Source organism: Penicillium waksmanii, assembly GCF_028829765.1.
Source record: "Penicillium waksmanii strain IBT 27052 chromosome Unknown utg000004l:1.0-5674109.0:1.0-5678898.0, whole genome shotgun sequence".
NCBI lineage: Eukaryota > Fungi > Ascomycota > Eurotiomycetes > Eurotiales > Aspergillaceae > Penicillium > Penicillium waksmanii.
The window spans coordinates 2,812,060-2,836,373 of NW_026643251.1; the positions used below are offsets into that span (position 1 = coordinate 2,812,060).

Below are 24,314 nucleotides of genomic sequence, written 5' to 3' on the forward strand. Positions count from 1 at the left end.
AAAGAAAACAAGAAAAGCTGCAAATATTCCACCTAACGCCCGCTACAGATCTGAAAAAGAAGCCTCTTTACCCATGATATTAGGGTATGTGCTTACAGTGACACATAAAAGTCAAAAAGCTACCACGTTGCTTTTACTTCGGCTGCGATACGGTCTGGGTCCCTGACGCGGACACCGCTGGATTTAGCCAGCCAAAGGCCGAGGCACCTCCAACTGGATTACTTGATCGTGTCTTATTGCTTCCGTCCGAAGACGAGCGAGGTGCTTGCCCCGTAGCGCGTGTCAAATCGGGAAGAGAGGTTGCCAAAACATCCGTATCAACGGCGCCAGTCGTGGCCATAGAAGTTGAGGATGGAACCCGGCTAGAAGCCTTTGCGGGACGGAGGACTTTCATAGGGCGTTTTTCATTTGCCTGCTTTTTGGAAACTGGCTTTGATTCACGGCGCCAGGAGCTCCATGCACCTTCGGACTTGGTGCCGGAAATGGAGGACGTGTCACTGGCGGCGGTTGGTATCGTAGAGTGGGTTCCAGCGTCTGAGGCCGAGTCTCGTGCCTGCTGGGTAGGCTTGCTGGCCTCGCTGATAGATACGCGGGCTGACGCGGGAGCAGATGATGATTGTTGATGAGTGGGTTGGCCAATTACTCCGGCGGGCTGATGTCCGTTTATGTGACTTGCCGGGTCCATGTGGGATGGTTCTGGCACAGTCCACAATGACCTAAAGACACTATCCTTTTCAGGACGGACCAGGGGAAGAGAGAGACGGTTGCGTTCATCATCAACCATGGTTATTTTGTCCTGCGAAAAGAGGATATCGGCGTTGTGGGTTCGTAAAACGTCGCTTCCAATAATGATCTGGATGGAGTCATCGAGAGTATCTGTCTCGCGCACTATGAATCGAACTGTCAAAGAGGGAAGATGGGTCTCGGGACTAGAAGAGCGTGAGGAGGGCGACTGGTGAACACTGGCATCTGGGAGGTAAAAGGGAAGCTTGATTTGGGATTGACCGTCTTCCTGTGTGACTTCCGCCTGCAGACCCAGCTTGCGGATCAGTGACGCACTAACGGACGAAACATACGACCCCGAGCAGACAGCTGCGTATAGCAGGGAATCGTTCGAGAAATTCGTCGTCAGCCAGCACCGGATGATACCGGGCACCGGACCAAGAAGGAAAAGGCCAACAGGTGGGGCGATAAAACCAGACTCGCTAAAGGAGGATGAACTCATCAAGCGGCTAGTATCCAGTCCCAGGCTGTTGGTGCGTGCAGAGTGGTGTGATTGTCCGGATGAGCTCTGCCGTCCATCAGATCGATGAGAAAGAGAACGTTCTAAAAGCGGGTGACTTCCCAAACCACTACCAGTTCGCAGAGGGAGATCGGTACTCGAGCGTCCCGCTTGGCCGTAGGAGCCGTGAATCGCACTCTCATCAAAGCGAACACTATTCGCACGCGACGTACCGCGCCGCGGCTCATCCTCCCCTTCGAGTCCGACCGACGAGCTCGTCATAGCGTGATGCTGACCTTGATCAAAGCCCTTGAAGGCGTCCGGGGGCGAATTGTAGGTAGTTTCTGCAACGTAATAATAATGAGCATTGGGTCAAATTGTGATCGAAAAGCAGAGTGGCGAATACATACCTGTAGACAACGAAGCACCCGCAGCAGCGGGGAAAGGAGAGAGCGGCGCGGGACCCCATACGTTTCTCATCCTCACATCCTCGTCCCGGCGACGCTCGAGTCGACCCAGACGCTCACTTTGGTCGATCTGGCTAAGGCGGATGTCTTTCAACTCCTCGAAGACTCGCCAGATATCGTCACGCGAGGCAAACGGGTACTGCGCATCCATGGCAGGAGGAAAGCAATATCAAATCAAGTATGCAACACTGGACAAGCGACCGTTTCAACCCTTGAAGCACAAGACCCCACACCACCTATCATCAACACGGGCTGTAAGTCTCCTCTACCACCGAAAATCACCTCCCTCCTTCAATGAGTGTGACGGCCCACGGGGCCGTCCACCGAGTTGCGTGTTGCAGGGTCTTTGTTTATCGACTTGAAGCATCCGCTGATGAGGTCAGGAAGCTTGGACAGTGGGTCGAAGAGCGGGAGTTGGAGTGGGAAGGTGGCTGTTTTGGAGGTGTGCAGTTGGAAATAGTTCGAGTGAGAGAAGGGTGACAGCCTAAGGTCGAGGGGGATGAGTCGAAAGAATCGGCGAGTGCAAGAGAATGAGTGCTGCCTTGTTTTGAAGGTGATTTGGATTACAGCGCTGATGAGCTTGTGACACACTCGTTGGTAAAACGAGAGGGCGAGAGAATGGGAGTGAATGTGGGACTGTGGTTCTAGGGGCGGCAGTCGAGTTGAGTTGAGGAGGAGAGGATGAGGTGAATTGGGTTTGGAGGTTGGTGATGCACAATCACAATCTGGGGAGGGCGTCATGCAGAGTAGAGGGGAAAGCGGATCTAGACCGCCCGTGCTCCACCAACGGTTCATCCACCACAGTTACTCATACGAGTATGCATTGGATCAGGGGTACATTACGAGATGTGAGTTGCGAGATATGAATTGGTTTTTTTTTTCTTTATGTCGTGCTGATTTATTTGGAATTTACTATCCTAAAAGTTCGCTATTCTACGCTGCAAAGCCAAAACATCGATCTATTGGAATCTTTCATTTCGGGGCTTCAGACCAAGGAGGGAAGTTCATAGGAAGAGTCTCAGGGTCCTGATCAGGCCAACTGGTTTGGATTGTCTTGATAACTTCTTCGAAGACAATGCGGTAGCCTGCAGAAGTGAGATGCAGACCTAGAGCATATCGTCAGCACTCTGCGAATACATATCATATCAGCTTGGGAGAATCAACATACCGTCGGTGAATAGGCCGCTAAATTCTTCACTGTTGGGTAGATCCCGAGATCCAGCTAACGGTTGGCCCTCTTTCCAACCAGTGGTAGCCATGAATGCAGACCAGACATCTGCTACGGGGACATTCAGTGAGGCCCCAACTTCACGGGCCGCCGTCGCATATGTTTTGGCAAGGCTAGCAGTTCGACTAGGGTGCGGCGTGTCCTTATCATTATCGAATTTCTCAAGTTGGTACTCATTGACGGGTGGAATGGTGATGATGATAATGCGAGGGTTCTGAGCTCGCGTAGCGGGGTGTTGGATGATCTTCTTCAGGTTCTCTTTGTAGGTTTCCAAAGGAACATGTTGGTTATGACCGGGAACACATGCGTCGTTAGCACCAAAAAAGATAGTCTATGAAGAGTCCCAGTCAATATATCACATAGTATCTATCTCTGGGCCAGATAGTATAGAGGGAGGTCCGGGTTTGTTTACCATCAATCGAACGTTGGCGGTCTGGGGCGAAGGAAAGAATTGATGGAAAATCTTGATCGCATGCGCCGTGGTATATCCGCTGCAGGAGGTCAGAAAGAATATACCTCTCGAACATCACAAACCTTGGAATCCAATTCCAGTGGCTCTCATTACTCACGAAAAGCCTCGGTTGATGACATCCAGCTTGCGGGCGTAAACTATTGGGGAAAATCGGTTAGGGTTTGGATTAATTGCATCCCCGGAAAATTGATATACCTTCTTGCAGCTGAGCACCGAATCCAAACCCAACTTCCTGGTTATAGGACATCTGGGTGATGGAGTCGCCGAAGAGGATCAATTGGTCATACGGCTTAGCCACACCTTCAATGGCGGGCGGGGTATCAAGGGCCGACATTGCGCAAAAGTAGAGATGTTCGAGGCGAGGGATTGATAAAAAGAAACAGGCAAGTCGAAGATTTCAAGACAAAGTGGAAGGCAATGAGTTTTAAGGTGGGGTGAGCTCCGTGGACAAAAGGGAAATGGAAGTGGAAGTGGAGCTCGATGGGAAGCTTTTCATCCCACTGCGATCGCGCAAGCTTATCGGGCAATGCAGTTTACCTTAGGCTACCTTGGTATCTTAGGGTGCCCAGGACCCTCATGGTTCCCGGATTCCTCTATTTATCCACCAATGCTATCCATTCTTGCATAACCCAAGCCTTGATCAGCTTCTACATTCTACACACAGAGTTACGGAGTACTCTAGTACATAAGCACTGAACAGCTGTTATCGCCGAGCCATCTCCGAGAGATCACAGTTCCCCGAAGACCTCGTACTATTGTCAGGACTCAGGACTCACTCGTAAGCCAGATGCATCCCCGCAACGCCACCTGAAGCACGCTTAGGTACCTCCAAGATGGTGGAAATCGAGGTCAACCTTTTCCCGAGACAATGTCCGTGAGTTCGAGTGTGAGTCCATGATCGCTGACCATTCGTAAGCAGGTGGCCCCGTTAACCCCAGTCAGAGTCAGCCAGAGTCAAGTCAGGCGCCGCACTGTCCTCTATATCCCAGGACTCGGATCTGTATCATCTGTACTGCCCGGGTGGTGATGGTAGTCTGGCGAATGACATGCGAAGAATGCACCGTTGAAGGCGATCAGCACTGCTCAGGATATTGAAACGGCTGTCGATCGGCGGGAATCGCGGGGGCTTTTAAAGACGAGAAACAGATGTAATATATGTCATATGCAGATACCCCTCTGTACGGTCTCGGCGCAGTCAAAGATGCCAGTAAAATTGAATCAGTAGATTAATATTGAACTCAAAAGAGGAATTAAGGGGATGAAGGGGACAAAGGGATGATGGTTGATGTTGAAGAAGCTCGTGCTCAGCGCTGCACCTGACGCGGTTGCCCATCGATCATCCGCCACTCCTCTTTTTCTGGAGACTCCTTCACCGTTGCCTTTTTCCCCTCTTCATGAACTCCGCCATGGCGGATCCCTTTTATTACTATCCTCATCTTATTTTATTCTTCTCTATCAACAGTTTGTCTTCGTCTTCGCCTCCCTAGCCGCGCCGCTCACGTTGGCAGAACGCTATCACTGTCGCTACCTTGCGTCAATGTGGGCCTCCCCGGGTCAATCCCCGACCTCCCCAAGGCCTCCACCTCCAAACTGACGGAATTCCTCAGGCCCGCCACTCCCACGAGTGAAGTCTGAAGGCCAAAATAATCCCCCGTCATGCCTCGCTCCGTCCCCCAGTTTCGCTCCTCATCACGCGGGGAAGGGGATTATAACGATCCAGAAATGGCCCCCACAACTCGCACAGCTCCTCCTTCCCCAACCGCCTACCGAAGATCGCAAAGTTACCTCTCCGAACCGCATACCGGCTACCAGTCTCTGGAGGCCCAGCTGGACATCAACGAAACCACCAGCTTACTAGGATCTGAAGCTCAGCGAAGAATCCCTCGTCGCTCATATACCAGCGCCTCTGGTATCTCCGGTCCCGACTCTCTACGATATTTACTCGCGACAGGCAGTCTACGCCGGACCCGGAATCATAGCAGAGCGAACTCACAGAGTCGACGGCTCAGTCGACGACCGAGTGTCACCGCGGATGACCCGGAGGGCAGGCCGGCCAGTGTGCCGCCTTCCACCAAAGACGGCTTGACCGCTTCTTCCTTCCTCGACGAGCGGACTTGGTATGATCAATTTACCTCCACTGATTGGGTGCATGACAGTATCGCCGATGGAGTACGTCTACGACAGCTTCGGCAGCGGAAGGATATTAGAGGGCGATTGCTAGCATGGTTTGACGGCGCACAAGGATGGATCCTCGTGGCGCTCATTGGATGCATCACAGCTGCCATAGCTTACTTCGTGGATGTCACCGAGGACGCGATCTTCGACATGAAATTTGGATACTGCTCTTCGCATCTATTTTCTAGTCATAGCGACTGCAGCCCAGGCCGCTGGCGAACGTGGTCACAACTATTCAAATCCTCTGCCGATGACAATGAACCAATCGACTTCGTCATGTTTGTTGCTTGGAGCGTAGGCCTCGCCGCTATCGCCTGTGCTCTTACATTGCTCACGAAGACGGTTGTTCCATCATCTATCCACTTGACCACCCTGGATGAGAATCTTGGCGCGGAGTCGCGAGGCACCAAGCCAAACAATGGCAGTGCCGGGACCGGATCTCCTTCGTCTGATACGACCCCCCCACGGAACCTTCCCCAACAATCCGGCACAGCCGGCTATGATCTACTATTCAGCTGCTGGTAGTGGCGTGGCCGAGGTGAAAGTCATCAATAGTGGCTTCGTGCTTCATGGCTATCTCGGCCTGAAGACTTTGATTATCAAGACGATTGCCCTTATCTTCAGTATTTCATCTGGTCTGAGCTTAGGCAAAGAAGGCCCGTATGTTCACATCGCCACTTGCGTGGGCAACATTTGCTGTCGCCTATTCGCAAAGTACAACCAAAATGATGGTAAAAGGCGAGAGGTTTTGAGTGCCAGTGCCGCCAGTGGCGTAGCAGTCGCTTTCGGCGCACCAATCGGCGGCGTCCTCTTCAGTTTAGAAGAGGTCAGCTATTATTTTCCGCCAAAGACCCTATTCAGAACGTTCTTTTGCTGCATTGCGGCAGCCTTGTCCCTGAAGTTTCTTAACCCATACGGCACCGGGAAGATTGTCTTGTTTGAAGTTCGATATTTATCAGACTGGGAGTTTTTTGAGGTTTTCATCTTCATCTTGCTCGGCATTATGGGTGGCGCACTAGGAGCACTTTTTATCAAAGCGTCCAGTTTGTGGGCTCGGTCTTTCCGCCGCATCCCTCTCATCAAACGCTCTCCCATGTTTGAGGTTTTGCTCGTCGCATTGATCACCGGTTTGATTAGCTTCTGGAATCGATACACCAAGTTGCCGGTTACCGAACTTCTCTTTGAGCTCACAAGCCCTTGTACAGGAGAATCGAGGTCACGCACCGGCCTATGTCCTCAAGAAGACAATATCCTTGAAGTCGTGCAATATCTTCTCGGTGCCTTTGTGATTAAGAGCTTCTTGACTGTAGTCACATTTGGAATCAAGGTCCCTGCCGGCATCTACGTTCCCTCCATGGTTGTGGGCGGCCTGATGGGTCGCATTGTTGGACATGTGGTTCAATACTGGGCAGCAAAGAATCCAACCATGTTTCTATTCAACTCCTGCGACATCAGTGGCATGGAATCATGCGTTACCCCGGGTGTGTATGCATTGGTCGCCGCCGGAGCTACAATGTGTGGCGTTACACGCCTGTCGGTAACCCTCGCCGTCATTCTCTTCGAGCTCACGGGGAGTCTGGACCATGTGCTCCCTTTCTCTCTGGCAATCCTATGCGCCAAGTGGACTGCTGATGCCATCGAGCCACGCAGTATCTACGTAAGATGCACCCCTTCTCCGTTTCGCCGCAAATACTAATGAAACCTAGGACTTCCTCACCGACATGAACGCCTATCCCTTCCTGGATAGCAAGTTGCAACCGGTTTCCGACGCCGAGCTAGGAGATATCGTTCGGCCCGCTCGAAAGAAGCGTACCATTGACATCTCTGGCTCACCCTTCGTTCCAGCTTCAGAACTCCGCTCAAAACTCGAAGATTTACTGATGGCTGGCGAGCTGGACAGCGGTCTTCCCATTCTACGGGACGGCGTCCTCACCGGGTTAATCCCGGCACCGGACCTAGAATACGCCCTCGACACTCTCGGCGCAGACGAAGATCACACTATCTGCCTAATGTCGATGGACTCTTCCATCGCAATTTATGACAGCGAGAATGAAGATCTCCTGCAGGACGATTTCACTCGTTATATTGACCCAGTAAGCCATGACCTTGATTTCCATTTTTCGGGATTTCTTCCGGTGCTAATGCAATCCCAACTAGTCTCCTATCGCCCTTGACGTCCATTCTCCTATCGATCTTGTCTACCAATGCTTCGCCAAGCTTGGTCTCCGCTACCTCTGTGTCCTACAAAATGGACAATATGTTGGTCTCGTGCATAAGAAGTCTTTTGTGAAATACATGAAGACGAACGAATAAGTCGACTCGCCATGCATCTTGCATCACTGTTTTTCATGCCATTTGGGGCCATATTTTGGCTGGCGTTGATCATCTATTGAATGTTTCACATGTGCTTTTCGCTTCTTGTTGATATTTTGCATAGCTTTGCACATTGCATATTCCCCTCTTGCGTTTTAGTTCCTCCCAGAGCCCCGACCAATGGTTAGGCAGTGTGAATTGTATAGAATCGTTCGCTGGACATACTAATGCGTATAAGTCATCTTTTTTTGTTTCCAGTCTGTACAGTGAGAATGATCGTACCAATCTGATCAAGTCCTCCTATTCTCCCTCCGAGCTTTCCGTCTATCTTTCCTCCCTACCGCTCCAGTATCCCTGCATTTCCCACCGTCGGGAAACCGCACTCTGGTGACACGGATTCAATGCTGGCTCCCAAAACTTGCAGTGAAGGATAGCCATGCCAGCCTCAAAATCAGCCGCATTCGGTGATATAAGATGCCATAACAAATCAAGACTTCCCCAAGGCATCGGCCCATCCCGGCTGTGGACGTAGTTGAGCAGATTTTGCTCAGGCCACCAGCCATCGAATAGTTCTGTGCGGCTGAGGACGGCAAGATAAAGGTTGAAAAGTTCTGTCGAAGGTGACAGCACGATCACACCAGCATTGAAATAGTCGCGCTTGTCCTCGGCGGTTAGATTAGGAGGAAAGCCAACTGGCCTATAAGCGATGTCGGGAGTCGATGCTAGAACATAGCTATCAGGTATCGGGGGCAAGTCGGGGGCAAGTGCACTTGTCGCAGTTTTATTAACTAGGGAGCGCTGAGAAGCAGGGTCGTCAAAGATTGCGTCGAGAGGGCGAGTAATGACCATATCCGAATCTAGCAAGACAACCTTTTCAAATGGCATAATGCTAGGATCGAAGACTCGTAACTTGTTGAACACTTCGGCATAACGCCCAACGGCAATTTCGACCGAGTGTTCTATATCCGCAACCTCGACTATTATCGCACCGTCTTCCCGTAGTCGCTGACGCTTACTTTCGTGTACTCCCTTGGTGACCAGAATCACAACAGAAACTGGACTCCTGAATTTCGTGCGCGGAGCATGAAGCAGCTGATAAATCAACGTCCGAGCTCCCACATAGTATAAATGTTCGTCGTCCTCGGAACCTTCCTTTGCATCAAATTCTGTTCCGAGAAATAGCGCGACAGCATAGCGGCTCTGCGGGAGTTTCTTTATAGTTTGGTGAATTGAAGTGTCAATCGGAGTAACAGCTGAATTTCGATTCGAGGAATGCTGGGCCTGGTCGTCAGGATGAGTATGGCCCTCGCGCATTCGGTATACCGCTGAGATCGGTGAGTGCTGAGGAAAACTGAACAATGCAATACACAAGGCAAAACTAATAATCAAGAAAAAAATCCCCCTTGTGCGCGAAAACTTGAAACTGGGACGAATCATGGCGGACGGCGCCTAGTTTAACGTTCACATTCTTTGGACGCAGATATCGGGAGTGGCTTTTCTTTATATACTCCCGAAAAAAAGCCCGTTTTTGGCCTTTATCCACTATAGTAACTAAGACTGATTCGCCCTCACAATTAAGTCTTGGCCTGGCTCTCCGAATGCGTCTTCCCGGAGGTCTTCGCTCGCGATCTGCCGCATGCGTGCGCTACGTATATGCCATCCCTAAGGCTCCCTTCATATGCTGTACAAGGGTTTCTGTTTATATTCAAGTTATTGTATGAACCCTTCCATGGCTGAAACTATCCGATTCAACTCTTTCTCATTCCCCTGGATCATGTCGTTCTCTAGGAGCGCTCCATTCTGATCCTCAGCGTCCTCCCGTAGCAATACTAGTAAGTTGACATTGCTGATTTCTGTTTTCCCTTCGTTTTGATTATATGGATTCAATACGTCTTTTCGAGTAGTAGGCATACTTTTCCTTCTGCTGTTAGTGCATTTCAAACTCAAATGAATGGGATTCCCAGTTTGTATATTGCATAAAATTTGTGTTCTGGCTCTTCCGAGTCGCTATTTGCCAATAGCGGAATGTGGTTTTCACTTCACATTCATCTTCATTTCTTAGGCACAAAATTTATTACTAAGTGGTAAGCATCACCTCCCTTATACGTTCATGTTGTTCGTCCTTACCTCGAAAGTTCCTTAAATCTGCCCTTGTATCTATTTTAATTTATTCATTTTTTCGAATTTTGCACGATTCTTTACTCTTATTCTTCTCCATCATTACGTAGACGGTGCCTTCCGTTTCCATCAAGGCGTGTTTTCGAAGAATGTAGGGTGTTTGAGTAAGATCTTTCTATTTTGTTAATAGAACGTTGCCTTTGTTAATTCCGTTTTCATATACAGATCACTATTACCATTTCCGTCTTACCATATCACGTGATCTGATCTGAGCTGCTCAGTAAGTTCTAATCGTATGATTCTAAACACCCTCATTAAAGCGGCGGCACCTAGAATAGAAGAGCCCCACCTTGCAGAGGAAATATGGTACGCATAGCCTAGGTATACTAGTAGTTGGTAGTAGTTAGTAGTATTTAGTAGTTTCCCATGGGAGGGTTCCCAACTACCTTCGTACCCTAAGGTACCCGCCCCGCCCTAAAGAACGGTGATAAGCGCGGCGATAAGCTCGGCACTCACTGGGAACCCCAAACTTCCAATTCCGCCAACCACTCAAACTCCTCCCTCCCTCCCTACTCAACTCAACTCACCTCAACTCAATCCAAACAGAGAGGTCTAAAATCCAGAATCCAAAATGCCACCACCAACAACCCACTCAATTCCCCCCCTCTCTCCCCCTCACCCTAATCGTCGCAACAACCCCGATACGCGTCGCGTCCGCGTCCGCGTCCGCAACCACAACCACAACCACCCCACCCTCCGACCAAAACGCCACACGCCTAGGAATCGGTCTAAAAGGAACTCTCCCATGGCCACGCATAAAAGCCGACATGAGCTTTTTCGCGCGCGTCACCTCACGTCCACCAAAGCAAGGCACTACCAATGCGATCATCATGGGACGGAAAACCTACGACTCTGTCCCGAAACACCTCCGCCCATTGGGTAAACGAATTAGTGTGGTGGTTACGCGTGATCAGACGGGTTCGGTGCGTGAGGGTGTGTTGCAGGAACTTGCGGCTAGGAAGGTGAAGATGGCTGCTACGGCTAAAGCTAAGGCTGAGGCTGCGGCGGAGGCGGGGCAAGCTACAGCTCCAGCTCCAGGTCCAGGTCAATCCTCCGCAGAGGAACCCACTACCGATGCGATTGTTACGCCTAGTCTGGACGCTGCGTTGGATCAGCTGGATACCGTTTACGGGGCGGAGGGACGCCTGGGTAAAGTTTTTGTTATTGGTGGTGCGGAGATCTATGGTGCTTCGTTGCGGGGCGGGTCTGAGGCTTTGATGAAGAGGCCTGTGCGGATTGTTATGACGCATGTGGTGCGGAAGCCGGTGACTGAGAGTGGCGAGGAAGGGATTGAGGAACCGTTTGAGTGTGATACGTTCTTCCCGGTGGAAAAGTTTACAGCGGAGAATGGGTGGCGCAGTGTTAGTGAGGAAGAGGTGACAGAATGGGTTGGGGAAGATGTTACTGGGGAGTGGAAACGGGAAGGAGATGTTGAGGTTCAGATGGTTGGGTATGAGCGGTTGGATTAGGTTACTGGTACATGAATGAATATTTGAAAGAAAATAATATATATACCAACTTGAACGCCGAAGAAATAGTATACTCAGTATATTCTAGCCCCAAATGGCCCATGCAAGACCAGCCACCCAAGTCGCAATAAAGACAGCCGTCAAAATTCCAGCACCAGCTCGGTCTCCCGAAGTAATCGTTCTGGTCTTGGGATCATGATCTACTCCTGCGTTCGGATCTGACTTGGATTCTCCACCATTGTCCACATTATAAGGACCCTGTTGCTTGAACGGGACCATGATGGCGTTCAAGACACCCAAAACAGCCATCTCTTGCTCCAATCCCGTGGATTTATCCCACTTAGTCTGCATCGTCCACCGGATTCCACAGTGTTTCCCATCCTTTCCACCCGAGCATTGCTGACCAGCAGCGACTGCGGATGTCTTGAATTTCGCCATGGTTGATTCCGTCACATTGCTGGGAACAATAAGCGACATAAATCCAAGCCAGGATGCATAATATGCCTTGAAAGTTTTTTGGTTGCGATCACAGTTTTCAGTTGCTTCGCAGGTAATTTCGGACATAATTTGGCCGTTGCCACTCTTTGGGAAGAATTGGTTGGAGGTCGTGATTAATCCAGTGATGCCTTCGAGGTATTTATAATCTTTGCCTTCGGTCTGTAAAATCATAATGATTAGAATCTCGTAGTATCTGCCAGAAGGTTGGAGGTGGGGGGGTCCTTTTCGCAACTCACGTAGTTATACATATACCCAGCACCGGCAATGTAAGTAGCATAGTTGTAAGTCCATTGCCAATCGCCGTGATCCTTGCAGTTCGCATCAACATTCGTGGTATCGGCAATATTCCAATTCTTTTTCTTCAAAAGAGGAGTCGTCAAACTCCAATCCCAAATCGTCTCCGCCCAGTTGGCAAAAGTCTCATTCTTAGTGTACAGAGCCAGGCGGGCCGCCAACTGGAACAATCCACCATTGGAGATGGCATTCTTGATTTCATATCCATTTTGATATGGCCAAATTTGCCAGCGCAGACCACCATTGCAACTCGTTTTATCCCAACGAGCAACCTGTGCATCAAAGACACCCTGAGCCAGTGTGACCCACGAGGGCTCATCACTTCGCTGGGGGAAATTGAACTCTGCCGCGATGATCGCCGCCATGCCCCAAAACATTTGATCGTCATTTCCGAGGTATGAAGAGGAATTGCTCGGGAAATAATTGTCGTCGGCACCTTTCTGCCAGTACATGCCCTCCTGAATGATGTCGTTGAATTGATCGTCACCTGTCAAGTACCAATACTGAATCAGGGTCATGAACATGGATCCACCCTCCCACCAGGTATCGTCGAATTTTCCGGGAATGTCTTTGGAATCGCGAGCATTGTAGTAATCGACCATAGAGGTCGCGACGGTCTTAGCCGCGCTTTTGATAGAATCTATCCCCCAACGCAAAGAAATGAATGTTAGAAAGACCTGGGCCGGGGAGGTGAATTGAACTGAACCGAGCTCGATCTAGGGTGATTGACATTGACATACCTTCATTCTCGGGATCGACGTCGATCGCAAAGGCACCTCGTAGGGCAAGGATACCGCCCACCAGGGCGATCGGCCCTTTGAAAAGCCTCATGAGTTCAGAATCTGGTGTTTTCTGGTATCCCCATGGATGACAAAGGGGTTGCAGAAGACAAAACTCGAGTTATCGGGCAGGAAGCACCAAAGCAAAGACGGGGGCGTCCTAAAGGGTCCAGGGCCTCTGGGCGCCGAGCAGAAACCCCGTCCGCCCCCATCCGGTCGCATGCTGTCGTTGGTGGCCAAGACAGCGCAAGAGAGCGGACCCGCTTGGCCCATTTCTTTTGGCAGTTTTCCTGTTCTTCTTTTTGTTTGGCTTTTGTTCCGAATGTCTTTACATTGTCTATATCTGGACGCTATTGTGGCTGCTGACTAGGCGTATTGCAATCTGATAGGTACGGAGTAGCGAGTACGAAGTACCATATGAGCCATTCATTCCAGCTTGATCACCAGCCCGCCCCCAGCGCACATGAAACCTGTCTGATGATCAAAGAGATCGGGCGCTAAAACGATCACATATTCGAGACATCCATGTTCATGCAGAAATCCGGTTTTGTTGCTACCTAATTTCTAATGGATCAAGGCATATAGTACGGAGTATAAGGGATATGGAATACGCGGAGAGTGTATCCGTACATAAATCTTGCCTTGAATGATCCTGATTCCTGAATGCATCCATGAAGCCCCACCAAAAGGGCAATCAATAGTGCAAAGGAACAGACGAGGCAGTGGAGACGAGGCTGCTGCCTGATTTGAAGTGATGAATCAAAAATAAAAATAAATCCCTGGCGCCAAGTGCCAAGCAATTGTCTAAGCGCCAAGATGCGCGCAATCGGTTGGAAATTAAAAACCACAAAGTGGCAGTGCTGCCAATGCTCATTTTTGGGCATTCGACAAATCAGAGGTCCAGATTCGTTCAAATGCCGAGACCTTGTCGAGTGTTCTTGGTGCTATGAATGCAAATTAATCGCGGACTGGGTCTTGCTCGAAAGGCCCCCCCCTTTTTTCCCTTCTCCTTCATGCCTGACTCATCATCTTCAGGAGGGCCAGCCTTGGGGGAAGCAAACTTCTCCTTTGGTTTCAGATTCTATGTGGCTGTGTGCTGGGGGTGGAGGTGTATGGCATACGAGAACTCTTTCAGCTCCCCAAATTCAGTAGTAATAGAATAGTTTGCAATACTTCTTTGCACAGAAAACTCCTTATAATCTGAAATACAAAGAAATATGTGAATCGCGTTCCTCGCCATTTAGAGGCAGCATTGCGATGGATTAATGTGGGGGCTGTGAGCGCTGGTTTGTGATGGGCGCTCCTTCAAGTGCCGATCGCCCCAAGGATTGAAGTTGTTGGCGCTGCCGCTGTTTAATTGGCCACCCAAACTCAATGGTGCTACATACCTCCAGATCATTTAAGATGTTTCCCTATACTATTAGCATTTCCTCGTGAAAGATATTGTTAGGATATGACTGGTACTATACCAGGTACGTACAATAAGAACATCCATCCTGCCCGCCACTAAGTCTAGAATATATAGAAACTTTACGGTCGGGACGAGCATATTACTCCATCAATATTGTATTTTGTTAGCTTCAATATAGTAGTATTTCCAAGGTTGAGTATAATTAGGATACGTCCAGCACCTGGGCCATATGAACGCTCTTGCCTTAAATATATATTACTCCAACTCGGTCTGTGGTACACGTTACTAATACTATTTTCAAGTTACCTTTACAAACTTGAATATCCTCTTCACGTTCAAGTTCAAGTTCCGAGTCCTTCTGAGGTTTTGTAGTACTACTAGTAGTATACGTTACTTTGCTCTAAATATCTCTTTACTTTTCTTACTAACTTGGATATCTAGGTTTTTCTTTGGCAGTAGCTATAACTTTGCTCTGTATACCATTATTCTTTTTGCTAACTTAGATCTCTAGGTTTTGCTTTGGTGGCATACGTTGGTTTGGTGGCACATATAACTTTGACAACACGCATTACTTTGTCGCGTGTGTTATTGCCGTCACGTGTGTGTTGTTTTGTAAATATAATAAATACTAGTAGTGACCACTAGAATACTATAGCCCTAAATAAATATAGTATTGAACTGCGATATGGCTATATGGTATTCTGGCTGTATTTTAGACTTGGTGGCGGGCGGGAAGGATGGACCACAAAAAGACCTGCATATTAATACAACGATCACGGTGACTTCTAATCCATCTTCAAAAGCTATATCAAGTCTCTAGCAGCATATCACAGCGACATCGAGGGCCGTCGCAGCCTATTTGCATTTGGGGAGTTTTTCTAACATCATCAGTCATGTCCAAATACCAGCAAGAGGTGACATACTGCTCGAGCAATTACTATCTGTGAAGTACCCATTGACGTAGCACGTTGTCTTCAGATATGTAACTTGATCCCAGGAGCTACTCCTATTAGCATCTAGCTCGTTATAATACAGTATCAAACCTACCAAACCCCATTATAGCAATCGCCATGCTTCCAGCACGCAAAGGTAAGTTTGTCTCCCTTGGGAAACCCAAAGATTGCACCCGCATCTAACTTCGCATCGTACCGGCAATTGACATAGTGGTCTACATTGACGATTTTGCAAGTCTGCGCTGATGCGCGCTTCTCAAGGTCCAGCTCTCCATCTGCTTCGATTTCGGGGTCTGCGACGGGCGCAGCGGCGGCCAGGAGGGGGAGGAAGGTAACTGCGAGACTGAGGGAACTTCATCTTGATTCGTTTTTAACTAACACTTGATCTATGGTGAGAGACCCTTGCAGAATAATGGTGTACTTATATATTGGAATTTCCATATCCTCGTATTGCCCAGCCCACTTCCTCGTGTTCTCGCTATTCATAGGCAAAGAGCGCGATTTATCCGAGGTTGCATTCTCGTATCCAGCCATTTTTAGTATCTTTAACGTCCGAGGTTTAACATCAATAACAAGGATTTGCCCAATGGCAGCCGCAGAACACTTGTTTACTGATTCCTTGATGGGGCTTTATTTAGTCAAGTCTATCCCATAGAGTTAATATTGGGATTGTCGTACCTGGACAGGCTCGGCTGTTGGCCCGAACTATGTACTCCCACCGAATCTGGACACCCTCAACAACCTCAATAAATAGGTTTGTCAAACTCAATTTCTTGTTTTCTTCTGTGCTACAGTCCCCACGTTTTACCTCACGTGTGGAGGTGCCTTGTCGGCAATCTAGGGTTGGTATGCGAGGGGTCGCGCTACCAGGGCGAGACCACACGCGACCGGACCTACCATCAAATCGCCGACTGCAATTTCATTCATTTACATCTATGATAGAAAATCAGAGTGATTTAGAATTTAAATCTCGGTGCCTTAATAAATTGAACTTCAGAAAGCAGGATCTTTTCATGGGGAACGCGTTCGCATCTGGCCAAGCGGAAAGGAATTCGGGGCTGCTACTGTCCATATCAGATCGCCCTTCCAAGATCCGGCGCGAAATAACATTCCTGATCTTCAAGGGCCAGACCATCGCGTCAGATTATAAGATGGGGGCGCGTTCCCCTTCGCGTTTCTTGAGTTCATCGACAACACGACAACCATGAAGCCGACAACAATTTCCACCACGCAGTAAACGTGGTCACCATCGCTATCCAACTTCAACCTCTCTCTATATCTCTTTCTTTAAAGCCACGAAAGTCTTTCTTTAACTTAATTTTCGAGCAAAGCTCACTCAGTCTCGAGTACTCTCCTTATAACCAAACTAAACTACCTGTCCTGCGTTACTATACACTCATTTCATGATGCGCGAGAGCATCTATACACCACTAATCCTGGCCATGGGCGCCACCCTCGTCTTGGGAGCCCACAACCACCACAAACATCACCATGGAAAGATCAAGCCGCATGTTCAAATGGAGCCTAGAGACTTGAACTGGATCGACCACGTTCCCGCAGATATGAATGTGGAGATTCGCACCCTGACGACCACTGTCTTTAAAGACTGTATTCCCACCAACACTAGATATGTTACTACGACTATTTTCGAGGACTATCCCGAGCCTACTGCTATTCCTCCCAAGCCCATTGCTTCCCAAGAGTTGCCAATGGCCGCTATCCCTCGGCCGTTGCCAGTTGAAAGTGTTCTCGAACCAGCAACAGCTACAATCCAAGCTATTCCGCCGAAGTTCTCTGCGATTGAAGCACCGCAGCAGCCAGTCTCTTCAATTACATCAGAAACCGCCTCCCAGTTCGAACCTATGGACCTCCAGTCCAACCATATCGAGGCATCCGTGTCTCAAACACTAGCTCATGAGGAGACAACCACCATACACATGACCAAGACAATCACAGACATGGAAACAGCCGCCCCAAGCGTCTCCAATAGCAAGCCAGCCTCGTCTTCCAACCTTGAAGCACCCTCACCATCCGAGACCTCGGCAGAGGAGCGTCCATTACCCAATGGTCCTAAAACAGACTCGGCCCCCCATAATCCCAACCTTCTCCAATCGATTCCGAAAATCTTGCCAGACAACCCGACAGACATACTCCCCCACCTTCCCGTTTCTGGACTCGACAACGTCCTCCACCCCGATGGACCCGCCATTCCAGAAGGTATGCAATGGACAGACCTTCCCGCCAACAACGACTTCTCGACCCGCCGTTTCGGTGGTCACAGCAAGCCAGCCGGAACACTCATCGAATATCACGGGAATGTCGGAGTACCCTGGGGCAGCAACATCATCGAAGTCAGTCCAACAGAGGCCCACCGGTACAAGTACGTGGCTCAATTCACCGGCTCCAACACTGAGCCCTGGACAGTGATTGTCTGGAACAAGATCGGGCCCGACGGCAAGATGGACGGGTGGTATGGTAACTCTGCCCTGACTTTTATCCTGGCACCCGACGAGACGAAGTACATCGCCTTTGACGAAGATTCCATCGGTGCATGGGGCGCTGCACCCGGAACAAAGGGCCTTCCGACGGACGATTTTGGTGGATATACCTCTACCTGGGGCGAGTTTAGTTTCGGCGATATCGAGAATAATGGCTGGTCTGGTTGGGATGTATCTGCCATCCAAGCGCAAATTGCGAAGCAGAAGGTAGAGGGGATGCGGATATGCATGGCTGATGGGAAAGGATGCTCTATACTCACCCCGGGCGCGAAGAAGGTCATTAATGCATATACCGAGTCAAAGAAGCACCATGATGGTATTGGTGGTGCAGCGCCGCCGGGACCGGTCCGGTTGGCTGTCGACCTGGACTATACGGAATAATGTTTAATATTCGGGGAACTTGCATAGCCAGCGGCTTGTTGCTTGAATTTTCATATTCATTTTTGCTGCGTTGAGCTTTGAACTATTTCATACAATACACGAATCTCATTTTCATGCTACTATCGTCCCCCATTATGACATTGCGGGCACGTTGATGGCGCTGATTTTCCACACTTTGCCACCAGAGCTTGAGCTCAGACCAGTGTATGTGGCTCCAGATGCGCTGGCAATGGTATCGCCGAAGGTGGTGTCTGCTGAGGCCAGGGTGATAGTTGTATCAACGTACTGCTGGGCAGCGATGGTGCCTGAGCAGCCATCATTGCATTCCGTACCAGTACCGTAGCTATACACAGTTAGTCAATCAAAATCATTTTCAAAAGGAGTTTTGCTAGCAATGCTTACCCAGTCATGTAGGGACCTGAGGCGTGAGAGTAGGAAGAAAGAGCAGCACCAGTGGCCGCATTGGTGACAGTCCTGCAAGAATATTAGCTCTTCATGGCTCTTCAAGTCCAAGAGCTCGCGAATACATACTGCTTCCAAGTTTCTCCATCACTCTCTAGGTTGTATTCGATGCGGACCTTGTCAGAGCCACTGACGGGGCTGCCAGTGCCATCTAACTGGCCAAAAGATCCGAAGACACTAGCGCGAACGCACCATTGCCCAGTAGAAGCTCCACACCAGGAGTTGTCCGGCCAGCTCTCGAGAGTAGTCTGGACCAGGTCGCCAGTACCATTGGACATACCGGGCCAAAGGAACAGTACTCCATTCTGAGTAGATGGTGCAGTGCCGGGGATGAGAGTGGTAACGGCATTCACGATGGTTGATTTAGTTGGGCCCAGCGAAACACTTCCACCCCAGCTGTCGCGCTTGGCTAGCAAACCTTCCGTGGAGAGCAGGTTGGCGCTCGCCAGACTTGCGCCGGCGATCAGGGAAAGAAAAAGCTGCATGGTGATTTGAGTTATTGGAGAATTGGATACTATCTTCAGAATGCTGTCTATCATTACCAGAAATGTGAGCCATTGCCCACTATTTATACAAACTTCTAAAGTTTGGTTTGCTTTCTATTCATGTTAAGGAGAGCTTTCCTTGGCAGGTTCGTAGTTGAAACAATCAATTTATCCACTATAAGCCCGAGTCCCCATGATGTTTCACTTCGGAGGAAAATAAATTGAAGAAAGCCCACAAGTGAAACGGCGACTCCCTCACAAGTACTCAATCCCCCGAACCATTGATTGGCGCATTAATATCTGCAACGAACGTTAGCGCGGAAAACCTGAATAGTTTCGGCATCAAACCCGTTCCACCAAAAACCTTGACCGAATAAGGCTGAAGACCCATCCACTAAGACCAATCCATCGATGCCCGAATGAATGGGATGACAGGTTGTGGTGTTGAAGAATTGTTTCAGAGCTTGCTAGTCGTTCTTGTACAGACAAAATCTTAGCTCTACCTGGACTAGATTCCAATTCATAACTTATCAACCAATGGGGAAATTTTTATGCACTTGTAGCTTTATTCCAACCTATTGAGTATATGCGGCATAGTAGCTATACTTGGTATTTCTACTACTCGGCCTATTCCAGGTACTCCCCCTTCGTCTCGTGATGAATGACATCAAACAAGGGCTTCGCGCTGAACCAACCTGCCATCGGCGTACCAACCGTTTTGTAAGTAAATGCAGCATCTGCTTCGTCAATTTTCACCGTTTGCCCTCCACGTCCGGTCGCCGCCGCATCCGCGAGAAGCTGTGCGTAGCAGCACTTGTCCAAACTCACGAACCAAAATACCGTCTCCTCGATCGATTGTCCGACAGTCAAAAGGCCGTGATTCTGCAGGAGCGCGGCCTTCTTATCGCCCAGCTCTCTGGCGATATTATGACCTTCTTCCTCAGCGAGAACAACGCCGTTGAACTGCTTATATACGACGTGGTCCTGAACGGGTTGGATTAGCAATGCTTTCCCCTTGAAATAGCTGAAACAAGATCCGTGGGGCGAGTCAAACTCACATTATGGAAAGCGCAGGAATCTTGCGTCGTAATATCAAGCGGTCGACCCAGAGAGCAGAACGCCCGACCATGAAGACTGTGACTATGAGCAGCGCAGAGTACATCCGGGCGCGCAGTGTGAATGGCAGAGTGGATCATAAAGGCCGCGGCATTGAGCATGCGATTCGGGCCGCCGTCAATGACTTTACCGGAATGATCGACCTGGATTAAATCCGACGCTTTCATGAGCGAAAAGGCCGTTCCGAAGGGATTCACCCAGAATGTGGTGGGATCAACGGGGTCGCGGAGGGTAATATGGCCAGCAACACCTGCAAGATAAGAATATGGAAATCAGTAACTATGCTTAGGGTAAGGTAAGTACGTTTGTACACATGGGCATGGGGACACCATATGGTAGATACAGCAGCAAGAGAACGAAACGGATTCATGATTGGCAGTTATACATACCCTCATCGTAGCCATTCTTGCCGAAGATCCGGAAAGCCGCAGCCAGTCGGCCCTTGAGATACTTTCGTTCTTCCAGCTTATCCTCGAACTTGGGCATTGCCGGCATCTGCATCTTCACCTTGGCTTTCTCGAGCCCAGCTGCCTGTGAAGACTGTGGCGCTTGCACAGTGATGGAGCTGGCGGTCTCGGTTGCTGTGGGGGGGAGCCATGATGGGTGATTAATTGATATCGATAATCAGAGACCTCAAGATGGTGTGAAAAGGGAGAATGAGATATTTGTTATCTTACACAGTAAGCAATGCATATGCGATCGACGAGCGGGGTTCATGTTGATTATCGATCCGAGCACGCAGATTGGACGTTTGGGCATGCCGAGGTCTGGCGGGGTCTCCGCTTTAGCAAGCATCTACCGAACTTTGGATGGAGATTACGGGGAAATGTCCGAGGTTACGTAGAGGAGGGGGAATTCGGTTAAATGGATTGATTTGATTCGCCGGATGCACACAGAATAGTCCGAGTCGCTCATATATAACAGCAAATGCAATGGAAGAGAGGAAAAATAATAGACCAAACGATCCGAAATAAACGGCTGAGGTGGCGTGATCTCATGATAAATAGCTGACGACAAAACCTGAGCGTACTCTATGGTCTAAGACAGACTCCAGTCGAAAGATATATGCGGGAAATGTCCTCGCATCGCTTCGGCTAGCGACGCCTCCAATAGCTTGCGGTCCCCAGGGCTTAGATCCCTGCCGAGACTGTGAATGCCATCTGGCGCACCGACTAGCGGCTTTAGATCAGCCTCACAGATAGTCCCCGCGTTCGGGAGAGCACCGGTCTGGAAATAGTTTCGAATCGCCTTGGCTACGCAAAGCGAAGGTGCTGCAATCGTGGTATGCTATTCCGGCAATGAGCTGGGAAGTCAAGGAAACAAAGCAAAAGCAACGAGAGCACTTACGCCTTCTGAATTTTGCTCAAGAACTGCCGACCCAGGGAATTGTTTGGACATGTGTTGTGCACTGATGGATGTTAGTGTGTTTTGTCCTCCCCAAACAAGTAGATAACTCATAGACGATATGCATACCTGCGAAGAGGGGTCACGGGGTCCAGTTTATTAGAGACAAATAGAATAGGATGCGCCGTGACACCACCCCAAGGCCCTATATTGTGTTAACCAGGCAAGCAATCCAATTTCGTAAAGCTGAAGCATACCTGTAAACTTGTACTTGGCCTTAGCTTGCCATCCTACACAAGCCATTTGTAGCTGAGCCCAGTAGTCGCCAAGAGTAGCACTATCGGACTTGAGCTGAGTCCATAATTCCTCGAAAGTCTCTTGATCATGGTGTGTCATATAACTAGCATCAGAGCAAAGAATAGCGGCACTCGCGTATAGGGTGTTGTCTTGACCCAGGCTACATTCCGGAGACCAAGGGCCAGCGATTTTGCACGCCTTCGATGGACAGGTTTCGACATGCCTGCTATGCTTGAAAACGGCCATTGGCTCTGGGTTACCCCTTGAAAGCGACCCCATAAGAGTTGCAAAAGTGTGGAACGCAAGTAAAGGTTGGTACATGGAGATGCGGAGAATGGCCTTCAAGTCAGTCCAGGTCACGACCTCCGGCCCGTGGGTCCTAGAAGCCATAACCGGAATGGAATTGTTCAGGATCTGGTTTTCGAGTGTCCAATACGCATCCTTAATTACCCCAGGGCCGCCTTCGACATAGAAGGGACAACCGTCTGGCCCGGCAACATCACAGTATTGACCGAATTTGTCAAAGATCGCATCTGCATCCGTGATAACATTGGGCCCTCTCCCTTCGTAATATTTATCCATATTCACGACGCCATCCAGCAGCGCTCGTGAAACTCGATTCGGGAATAATGCTGCAAAGGTCGCGCCGAGGACGGTACCGTAGGATCGGCCCCAGTATAATAAAGGTTCTTTATCAACACGCCATTGCGTGCGTCTCAGAATAGCGCGCGACTCATCCACACCGTGGCAGTTATCATAGGCAACCTGTGCTTTTTGACCCTGTTTCTCGCGCCACTCGCCTTGGCGCTCGATTATGGTGACCAAGTCCTGGGCAACGAGGCGGGTATTTAGATAAGACAGCATGGAGTCGTCACCGTTAGCTGCATCAGCGCCAGCGTTCATATCAAAAACAGAACAACCTTGATTCAAGGCCTGAGTCCGCTGCCAGTTTCTTTGCAGGGCATTTGGACAACTCCCCAGCATCCCCTCTGCTTCTAATTGTAGTTCCCATCTCTTTTTGAGATGCAGGATCGGGAAAACACATCACCGCAGGCGTGGTTGCGCCAACACCACGCGGATCAAATCCAATTATATCGAAATACCTGTCATTTTCATCAAAAGCGGCTCGATACGGATCGTTCTCTGCATCAACAATGGTCTGCAGATTACGACCGGATAACAACGCTGACAATGTCCCAGAGCCACCAGGGCCACCTAGTTGCTTGCATAAGTTGCGATTTCGGGGCGTTGTATTTATAGAACGGACTCACCTGGGTTAATCAAAACAGCGCCACCGTATCGGGCATCCGAGACAGGCACCTTGGCCGGGATACGAACTATTGCAAGCGAAAATGTTCGATCGCCCGCCTCGGTGCGATTATAATCCATGGGGACTTGCAGGCGTGCACACTGGAAGCCATCGCCGCAGTCCTGGTAGTCCAGCACAGGCGAGGGGTCAATCTCGTCCCAGCTGAAAGGGGCCTCAGACCCACTCGGTGTAAGCTGTGGCTCTGGCGCTGGACTTGACGATCCAGTAGATGACCATGTTGTCCACGCAAAAAAGCCGGATGCCCCGAGTAGCAAGATCGCAGTCCAAGGCCTCCTCCTCGACGAAGGAGTCCGGCGGTGCGGCAGCGGGCGTGGGTCGAGGGATTTCCAATCGTCCATGGCTCAGACAATGGGCCGATAAGAGAATCAACAAAGGATGCCGCGGAGGGGAGGGTCCACACCCCTCTTCATAAATAACGCGACACTCGTCGGAGAGTATACGATTAAGCGAGAAACCTAGCTCGCGATGGGCAGTGCAAGAGAAGTCAAAATTTCCAGAACACACTCTCCCACCCCTGGAGTTGACGAAGGAGAGAAAAGAGAATCAGATAAGAGCGGCGTGTTTGGGGGTTGACAGCGAGTGAACGGTGGGCAGTGCCGATCAAAGGGTCCCGCGGGTGGGGGAGCGACTGGCAGTGAAGCCTATCAGAATCCTTGGGGGCCCCGATGTGAATGGCTGAGGTTGATCGATCACGATACAATCGATAAAACCAGGATCCATTGGGAATGGTGAGCATGCAGGCCCCGGTTCGCAAGGGTTTGCGCTGAGAAATCGGAGGGTTGTGATGGGCTGGTGGAGGGCCAGGGATGCAAGCCCGATGCACTACCCTCGTCGTGGTCATCCTGCAGTCAGGAGAGCCAATATCCTTGGGTGGATTCCCCCACTTCCACCTTTTGTGTGCATCGACGAACGCGATCGACGATGGAGTTGGTCTCGGGTCGT

At 49.8% G+C, this 24,314-nt stretch overlaps 11 protein-coding genes across 11 annotated transcripts; 3 read left to right on the top strand and 8 right to left on the bottom strand.

Moving 5' to 3' along the window:
* Positions 1 to 133: 133 nt before the first annotated feature.
* On the bottom strand, positions 134 to 1,840 carry N7481_003855 (uncharacterized protein; the record flags this gene model as incomplete). The annotated part of the gene is made up of 2 exons (XM_057263074.1): positions 134 to 1,566; positions 1,633 to 1,840. 2 exons carry the CDS (start codon positions 1,838 to 1,840, stop codon positions 134 to 136), a joined length of 1,641 nt encoding a protein of 546 aa, XP_057124735.1.
* An 821-nt stretch (positions 1,841 to 2,661) lies between these two features.
* On the bottom strand, positions 2,662 to 3,723 carry N7481_003856 (SGNH/GDSL hydrolase family protein; the record flags this gene model as incomplete). The annotated part of the gene is made up of 5 exons (XM_057263075.1): positions 2,662 to 2,795; positions 2,858 to 3,248; positions 3,330 to 3,408; positions 3,487 to 3,526; positions 3,585 to 3,723. 5 exons carry the CDS (start codon positions 3,721 to 3,723, stop codon positions 2,662 to 2,664), a joined length of 783 nt encoding a protein of 260 aa, XP_057124736.1.
* Positions 3,724 to 5,045: 1,322 nt separating this feature from the next.
* On the top strand, positions 5,046 to 7,877 carry N7481_003857 (putative voltage-gated chloride channel (ClcA); the record flags this gene model as incomplete). Its single annotated transcript, XM_057263076.1, has 4 exons — positions 5,046 to 6,010; positions 6,090 to 7,221; positions 7,271 to 7,657; positions 7,722 to 7,877. 4 exons carry the CDS (start codon positions 5,046 to 5,048, stop codon positions 7,875 to 7,877), a joined length of 2,640 nt encoding a protein of 879 aa, XP_057124737.1.
* Positions 7,878 to 8,201: 324 nt separating this feature from the next.
* N7481_003858 (uncharacterized protein) lies at positions 8,202 to 9,191 on the bottom strand (the record flags this gene model as incomplete). The annotated part of the gene is made up of 1 exon (XM_057263077.1): positions 8,202 to 9,191. One exon carries the CDS (start codon positions 9,189 to 9,191, stop codon positions 8,202 to 8,204), a length of 990 nt encoding a protein of 329 aa, XP_057124738.1.
* A 1,631-nt stretch (positions 9,192 to 10,822) lies between these two features.
* On the top strand, positions 10,823 to 11,524 carry N7481_003859 (dihydrofolate reductase; the record flags this gene model as incomplete). The annotated part of the gene is made up of 1 exon (XM_057263078.1): positions 10,823 to 11,524. One exon carries the CDS (start codon positions 10,823 to 10,825, stop codon positions 11,522 to 11,524), a length of 702 nt encoding a protein of 233 aa, XP_057124739.1.
* An 84-nt stretch (positions 11,525 to 11,608) lies between these two features.
* N7481_003860 (glycoside hydrolase family 76 protein) lies at positions 11,609 to 13,147 on the bottom strand (the record flags this gene model as incomplete). The annotated part of the gene is made up of 3 exons (XM_057263079.1): positions 11,609 to 12,181; positions 12,259 to 12,956; positions 13,057 to 13,147. 3 exons carry the CDS (start codon positions 13,145 to 13,147, stop codon positions 11,609 to 11,611), a joined length of 1,362 nt encoding a protein of 453 aa, XP_057124740.1.
* A 2,214-nt stretch (positions 13,148 to 15,361) lies between these two features.
* On the bottom strand, positions 15,362 to 15,993 carry N7481_003861 (putative MBL2-like secreted peptide; the record flags this gene model as incomplete). The annotated part of the gene is made up of 4 exons (XM_057263080.1): positions 15,362 to 15,384; positions 15,430 to 15,506; positions 15,554 to 15,802; positions 15,860 to 15,993. The coding sequence occupies 4 exons, from the start codon at positions 15,991 to 15,993 to the stop codon at positions 15,362 to 15,364; spliced, it is 483 nt and encodes a 160-aa protein (XP_057124741.1).
* An 869-nt stretch (positions 15,994 to 16,862) lies between these two features.
* Positions 16,863 to 18,338, top strand: N7481_003862 (uncharacterized protein; the record flags this gene model as incomplete). Its single annotated transcript, XM_057263081.1, has 1 exon — positions 16,863 to 18,338. One exon carries the CDS (start codon positions 16,863 to 16,865, stop codon positions 18,336 to 18,338), a length of 1,476 nt encoding a protein of 491 aa, XP_057124742.1.
* Positions 18,339 to 18,470: 132 nt separating this feature from the next.
* On the bottom strand, positions 18,471 to 19,285 carry N7481_003863 (uncharacterized protein; the record flags this gene model as incomplete). Its single annotated transcript, XM_057263082.1, has 2 exons — positions 18,471 to 18,681; positions 18,870 to 19,285. 2 exons carry the CDS (start codon positions 19,283 to 19,285, stop codon positions 18,471 to 18,473), a joined length of 627 nt encoding a protein of 208 aa, XP_057124743.1.
* A 627-nt stretch (positions 19,286 to 19,912) lies between these two features.
* N7481_003864 (class II aldolase/adducin family protein) lies at positions 19,913 to 21,196 on the bottom strand (the record flags this gene model as incomplete). Its single annotated transcript, XM_057263083.1, has 4 exons — positions 19,913 to 20,269; positions 20,344 to 20,651; positions 20,791 to 20,982; positions 21,079 to 21,196. 4 exons carry the CDS (start codon positions 21,194 to 21,196, stop codon positions 19,913 to 19,915), a joined length of 975 nt encoding a protein of 324 aa, XP_057124744.1.
* Positions 21,197 to 21,439: 243 nt separating this feature from the next.
* Positions 21,440 to 23,710, bottom strand: N7481_003865 (alpha/beta hydrolase; the record flags this gene model as incomplete). Its single annotated transcript, XM_057263084.1, has 6 exons — positions 21,440 to 21,688; positions 21,749 to 21,809; positions 21,875 to 21,950; positions 22,003 to 22,975; positions 23,091 to 23,257; positions 23,314 to 23,710. 6 exons carry the CDS (start codon positions 23,708 to 23,710, stop codon positions 21,440 to 21,442), a joined length of 1,923 nt encoding a protein of 640 aa, XP_057124745.1.
* Positions 23,711 to 24,314: the final 604 nt, after the last annotated feature.